Consider the following 7,340-nt stretch of genomic DNA (forward strand, 5'->3'; position numbering starts at 1 on the left):
CACCCTTCTGGCTCCATGGACGGCATTAGAGCAGAGAGCGGCCGCAGCTCCCTCCCACCCCCCGCCAGGCACGCCTCCCGCACGCCCACCTGTCTGGCTACCTGCACGGCATTATAGCTGAGAGCTGCCGCAGCTCCCTCCTTCCCGCCCATCCGCACGCACAAGCGGACAGCTGCAGCCAGGTACATAAGACATCCCCCGAAAATAAGACCTAGTGTCTTTTTTCGTGGAAAAAAAATAAATAAGACACTGTCTTATTTTCGGGGAAACAGTAGATAATTGTCTGCTTTTTATTCTTTGCATACATAATTTTTTTTTCCTCCCCATTCTTCTCACAGTGGCCACTTTTACTAAGGGCAGATTGCTATATCTCCCTTTACTTCTGGTACTCTGGCACATGCGATTAGGACATGTGACCATGCACATCATCTCAGGGGAGGAAAATGCCTTTCCCTGAGATCTCGTGAGATTACAGATGAGATTTCCTAGCAATGCTCTGCTGCTGTAACCTTGCCAGGATGCATCGCTTGGGCACGATTACATCATTTGTGCCAAAGTGGACCAGGAAGTAGAAAAACTATTTGTAAGTATAATAAAAATATATGTTTGTTTAACTAATGAATGTAAGAGGATTTCAAATCAGCATGCAGAGCTGCACACTGATGTGAGTTTTAGTGAAATGGGGTAAAGGTCTACTTTAATCATCATCAACAGGAACATCAACAGCATTTAAACAGGAGACTCTTCGACATGCTATTAAACCCTAAACCAATACATGTACATTTCCCCAGGTTTATCCCTTTAACCACACCGCAAGTACAGAAATATAGTGTGCTCCCACCTTGCTCTTTGACATGAGAACACAGCTCTGAATTTCTAAGCACGTAGTGTCAGCCCTCCCAAATTAATTTCAGATGGATTACAAAGGACACAGACCATTCCTCATCTCCATAACCCCTCCCTGTGCCAGGCAGAGGGAACAGGAAGTTATCAGCTCACAAGATTTCTGGTCAAATCAAAAGGTATTTTTTGCATTTATGAAATAAATACAACAGAACACTTTCAATGTTATATTCAACAGACCAAAAGGGAGGAAACAGGGGCAGTTCATTGTTAGTGTTTATATACACTTTAGGCACTTTGCTGAGTATAACACTGTCAGTGTCTTTTGTATTAGAATAAATGTATGCACTCCTTACCTTACTAGATTCAGGATGTAATCTTGTCTGTTGTCTGCAGCTATGCCATTCTTCTTAAGAATATTATTAACATCTATTACGGCTTCTAGGTCTTTAGATACATAGCGGTGGTACAGCTTTTTCCATGGGATAAACTAAAACAGCAAAAACAAAATGGAGCTGAATGGCATCATGCTAGATAGAAATTGTTACCAATGTGCCTTAAAAATGACTTTATTCATTTTACAAATGCTAGAGTCACTCATATAAGAAGGATGAGGATAGTCTACTAAAAAAATGTACGGTCTCTTATGGCAAGGGGTGCAAACACTGCCCTTTGCACTGAGCTCCCATAAAATGACTGACTGACGGCGCACAGTGTACGTCGCCAGCATCGGGCTGTTTAAACAGACTCCCGGCGGGGGCTGTTTAAACAGACTCCCGGCGGCTTTTGCCGCTGGGAGTCTGTTTAAACTTGTAAAGCTGGCTTTACAATAGAAGCAATTCTGTCAACTGTCAACAGATCGCTCCTACAGTCCCGTGAAGGCCCCCCCCCACCCCGCCCGACACCCCCGCCGTGCTTCCTGGGCTTTGTTGCCCCTCCTACGGGCCCGGCTTCTCTGGTGTCGGCGGGAAGCCGGGGAGGAGATGGACGAACCTCTGTTCGTCCATCCCCTCCCTGTTCTATGGGACCGGGAGCGATGCAGATTGCATCATTCCGGTCCCATAGCTGTCAGCGCTGGGCTCCTGAAGCCCAGCTATAAGCTATTGAAGTGCAATCTACACTTCAATAGCTTATTTGGTGTGTAAAGGTGACGCTGGGGGTCTTTTGGATCCCCAGCATCACCTTAAAGAGTACCTGTCACCACCATCTGCTTGTAAGCTCCCCTATGTGATAGCAATCAAAGTAAAGTTAAAAAAAATAATAATAATTTTAAAATTAAAATGAAATAAAATAAATCAAAAATTTTTTTTTAAAACCCGCGAGCGCGCGTCGCCACGTAAACACACGTCAGGTGCGCCTACGTATTAAAACGGCGAACGCGCTACACATGTTGGGTATCGCAGCGCACGCCAGAGTGAGAGCAATAATTCTATTACCAGTATTTTTGGGTACCCCTAAATTGATGACCTGTGGGGGCTTTTAAAGCGTCGTCTATGGACTTTTTGGGGTACTGAAGTTTGTCGCCGCTTCACGAACGCACACAATTTTTAACCTGGGCATGTTGGGTATCTATTTACTCATTGTAACCTCATCTTTTATATTTTATTTTAAAAAATTGTATTTTATTGTGTTTTGGGGCACTAAAGTACATTTTTCACTAAATTTTGGGGTTTGAAAAGGAGTTGCGCTAATATTGTGCAACATAAACATTTTCAACTGCCACCATTTTATTCTATAGGGCCTTGGCTTTCAAAAAATATATAATGCTTGGGGGTTTTAGGTAATTTTTAGTCCTAAAATGTGGAATATAACATGGGTGCAAAAAATGAAAGAAAAAAAAAAAGGCTTCAGTCATGAAGGAGTTAAAGCATATCTAAACTCTAAAGCAAAAAATATGTATATTGCAGCTCATTAATCTTTAAATGTGGAGGGTCCGTTATTTTTCTTTTTTTTTCAGATTTCTTTCCTTTATTTAGATTGATTTTGCATATATTGTGCATTTTACCATCACATACTGCTGAGCCAAGCTCCCTGACCCCTTTCTGGTGGTTGAAGTGCTATGTATTACATCAAAAAATATTAGTTTACACAGCCCGTTGCACTACACGGTTTGCAAAATACAGCAAGGTGAGCCAGGAGAGACAGCCAGGGGAGAGAGCAAGGAGAGAAACGAGGAATGACAGCCAGGAGAGAGAGAGGAGAGACAGCCAGGAGAGAGAGCGAGGAAGGTTTTTTTTCGTTGGTAGATCTCATGTAGCTCGTCATTTGAAAAGTAGATCTTAACACAAAAATTGTGGGCACCCCTGCTGTACATCATTGTTTAATGCTGAACTCCAGGTATACATTTTTATGCATGCTTACATTGGTCCAATTTGGCCCAATGGATGTATGCATATTTTATACCATACAGGGACACAGTAAAACTGTAAAACACTGTGGTAGCGGGAGCTACTACATTGCTTTACATCGATCTTCCACGTCCTGTATGGTGCTGACATAAGCAGCTTCCCCTCTGCTCTGAATACACAGGAGGTTGCTCATTTAGAACATCGGCCATTCCAAAAAAGCCTTATATTTTTATCAATGACCACAAGCTGATTGTCTGATTGGACAAAGGGGCAGATTGTGAAATCAGAGCAGAGGAAAAGATAAAGGACCCAGAAGATCACTGTAAAGCACTGTAGTAGGTATAAAATATAAATAATTAGATTGGGCCAAGCTAGACCGATGTAAATATGCATAATACTTTCAGGGTTATTCACAAAAGGGTGAAGAGTTTGGAGAAGGCAGGAGAAATGAACAATCTAGGACAACATAGCTGAACTGGAAAGTGAGCTGAATTGTTTTTTTTCCCAAATCTGCTATGTTGTCCTAGATTGTTCACTTCTCCTGCCTTCTCCAAACTCTTCACCCTTTTGTGAATGACCCTGTTTATACCTGAAGTACAGTGAAGCATGCACTGAAGGCAGCAATAAGTTTGTGTAGTGTGAGTATGACCAATAAAATTTTAAATCATTTGCCCATGTCTGACCTTCTTATATGCAGTTACAGAAAAGGGTTCCAGTTATTTTTTTGATTAACAAAGAAAAAAAATTACGCAAGCAAAAAAATAAAATAATATTTTGTGGTACTGCTCTCTCTTTTCAATGACTTAACAAGCTGCCATTTTCTTTTGGGAAGAACAGACTACAATATATAAAAATAATATAATAATACAAACCAATACATCAGCAACTACTGCCTTCCATTTCTTACAGACCAAGCTCACATTCTGGTACAGGTCCTCAATAGGAAGGAAACCAAATATATGCTGCAGGAGTTCAGTTGGGAACTGGCTTAATATGTCATATGATTGTCTTTTATCTCCAGTTACTCCCAGGAGTCCATAGTGCTGATCATCAATTGAATCCAGCAGGAGGCTCATTTCATCATCATCATCCTCCTCCTCTTCACAGAAATTGCTAGAAGACATAGCATCTTCTCCTGGTTGATCTATATTTTGGCCATGGCTCCAACTTTCCAAAGAAGAAAAAGGCCGTTTTCGATTTGAAGTGGGTTTAGGAGAAGACCAGTCAGTCCCATCAAACAAAGCAGCGTTCTCATCTACATGACCAGAGAACAATGCACCATCTTCTCCTTCCATGTCAGCTGTGTTGTCGCTATTAGACCCCGAACTTGCAAGATCCATGCTTTTACAATCCACTGATCTATTCGCATGAACAGTCCTTGTAATGCCTATATGAAGATAATAAACAGAAATCCAAATTAAACACAAAAATAATAATTTAATGGCACAGAATGCACTTAATGCTCAATGCCACCTTGTAGAGACTTTCTAATTGAAAGATTGAGACAAAGTACAAAGTGCACAATCCTCTTAGCATTTGTAGTTTGTTTTTCACGCCAGCCTGTATTCTATGCTCCTCACTGCACCACAGTTGAACACTGTCAACTGTGAGTCGACAAATTTGAAGCAGGTGCAAATATTCCGCTTTAATCCAAAGATTTCCACCACAGTACTTTTTTTCTGCTGCTAGATTCCTCTGAAGGCCAGCATTATTACATTCTAATTGCCTTTTCTTGTGTTGGGACTGCGTTGGAAAAACTGTCCAGCGCAGCCCCAACGGATCTGGTGTGAATGGGCCCTTATGAATTAGTTTTGGATAGTACGAGGTGGTTAAGTAGCAGCGGTAGAGAGTAGGGATGCACTGATATATCTCCTTTTTCCTTGTGGCTTTATACAAAACACCAAAGATTTTCTAAATAAGCTGAGGCTTGTCTTTTAAATATTATAGGAGTCTCAGCTTATACTAGTTACCATGGATGTGGAGTCTCTATATAGTAACATCCCCCACAAAGATGGTATTGAGGCCTGCACCCCTTCTCTAACAACTTTCTCTCTCTTGAAGTGGTAAACTCTGTCATGTTGATTAGTATTGCTTCTGACCTGAAGAAGAGAAGTTAACTCTCGAAAGCTTGTCTTTTGAATATTATGTTAGTCGAATAAGAAAGGTATCATTGCATACTGCAATAATATATATCCCACCTTATTTAGCTCTTACTAACCACTCAAATTAAGACACACTTGGTGTAATAATAATTCCTACCTCTGGGCCATGTCTTGTTCCTGCTACGAGGATACAGGCCTTTGTTGATATCCTTGCTGATACTCCACTGATGGAATGGTTGGGTGAGAGCACAAGCTCCCTCTCTGCTCTGTGCCAGATTTTGACAATCCCACTCTGTTAGGTGCTTCCGCCGTTTCACTATTTGATAAACAATGTGAAAAAAGGTTTAGACTGAATGCCAGTACAACTTCTTGCATGTATTCCTGACACTTTTAATTTCACTTTTAAGTGTCTCTATGGTCAAAAACTAAAAATAAATATGTATTCCTAAACAGGGCCGGCCTTAGGCCTTTAGGCGCCCTGTGCGAGAAAGCTTTACAGCGCCCCTCAGTGACCACACCCCTCCGTGGCCACACAAAATGAATTCTCCACAAGTTCTATCCCTCTCCTAAGAACCATATTGATCTAGAGGTTTGTAAACTTACATATTGAAGATGCCCATAGGATGTACTTCCTCAATGCACTGAGACAACTTCACTCAGCCCTGTGAATATGCATTTCGAGTGTCACTACTCTAAGCCTGCCATCTGAATTACAACTCAACGTCTGAAGTGTAACACTATCATTGTTTGCTGGAAGCAATGCATTTTGGGCTAAGTAGTGTTGAGAAATTGAGATTGCGTCACATCAAGCATCAGGGAAAGAAATGCAAAACACACTGGGAATTCAGGAAGTTGTTGAAAGTGATAGGCAGACAGAAGGCAGCATTCACTTACTTGATCTACACTCCCACTCCAAAACCGGCCCCTGCAGCTTCTTCCCCCCTCTACTGCAGCAGTCAGAGGCCCTCTGACATCAGGGCCTATAGTAATATATTATACGTAAGGACACCTAGGAGTAGTCCATGAGTTGGATGGGAAAAAGGTGAGCACCGACCGCCGGGGGGAGCTGGGATCAGGTAAATAAAAGTCTTCTTTACCATACCCCTAGATCTAAAGGAGCAGTAAATCCTTGCAATTCAGGAGTAGTCCCACTGCAAGGGTAGTTTTGGTTTTTATTTACCAGGAAATATTTATTGCTATATATGCTCCAACAATGAGGCTCTCATAGATTAGTATTAGGGACCACACTACACGGAGGGATCATGACAAGGCAGTGTGGCTGTCCTATATATTTGTAAATGAGTGCAACTAAAACCTCTGTTTTGAACTCAAGTTGTTTTTGTTTTACTTTTTTATTGGCTAGCTGGTAAGTGTGTTGAGAATTCTTTTGTGATAATTATAGAGTAGCTCCAGTCAAGAGTATTACTGAATGTACTGAAATGAGGCAAGTATGTACAGCACATACATAGGAGTCTTGTCCCCATAGTGCACCTCTTACCTTAGTCACTATGGGGGGCGGGGGGATTTAAGGTCTTTCACTGTCTCAAATGCTGCACAGTTGAAATATTATGTGAAATGTCACAAAACATTGCAGTGAGTCGCAAACATTAATATGTTGCAAAAAAGACGGAGAACAGAGATAAAACTGTGATTAGTTAACAGTGGTGTCACAAGGGGGGTGCGGGAGACAACATTCCAGGGGTGACACCAAAATGACTGACAGTCATTTTGGTGTCAACCTCTCTAAAAAGTCGGGTACTCGAAAATGGAACGAGAGCCCAACAGTGTCAGGAGAGAGGAGGGGACCCGGTGGGATACCTCATCCCGCCGGGTGAACGTCCCCTCCTTTCTCTGCCGGCGTCCATGACCAAGATGGCCGCCGGCAGGAGTAAATCAGAAGGCTGCGCATGCGTGATGACGTCGTCACATGCACGTGAGGTGACAGCACGGCGGGGTGTGTCACCAGGTCTGGCCTCGGGACGCCCCTGTTAGTTTACATGACATTTGGGTGTTTGTGCCTAAAAGTTTTGGTGCAAACACATTCAGA

The 7,340-nt window shown here is 42.2% G+C and overlaps 1 protein-coding gene across 1 annotated transcript in view; it reads right to left on the bottom strand.

The window, feature by feature from the left end:
• The window catches only part of FBXO18 (F-box protein, helicase, 18), a 57,430-nt gene extending 52,877 nt beyond the window's left edge, over positions 1-4,553 (bottom strand). Inside the window, exons 1-2 of the mRNA XM_018565818.1 lie at positions 4,064-4,553; positions 1,200-1,333 (exon numbers count right to left, since the gene is read on the bottom strand). Coding sequence (XP_018421320.1) covers positions 1,200-1,333; positions 4,064-4,531 — 602 coding nt within the window. The 5' untranslated portion in view covers positions 4,532-4,553. The remainder of the gene's footprint in view (positions 1-1,199; positions 1,334-4,063) is intronic.
• Positions 4,554-7,340: the final 2,787 nt, after the last annotated feature.

Source organism: Nanorana parkeri, unplaced genomic scaffold (assembly GCF_000935625.1).
Source record: "Nanorana parkeri isolate BGI_ZX_2015 unplaced genomic scaffold, ASM93562v1 scaffold26, whole genome shotgun sequence".
Lineage (NCBI taxonomy): Eukaryota > Metazoa > Chordata > Amphibia > Anura > Dicroglossidae > Nanorana > Nanorana parkeri.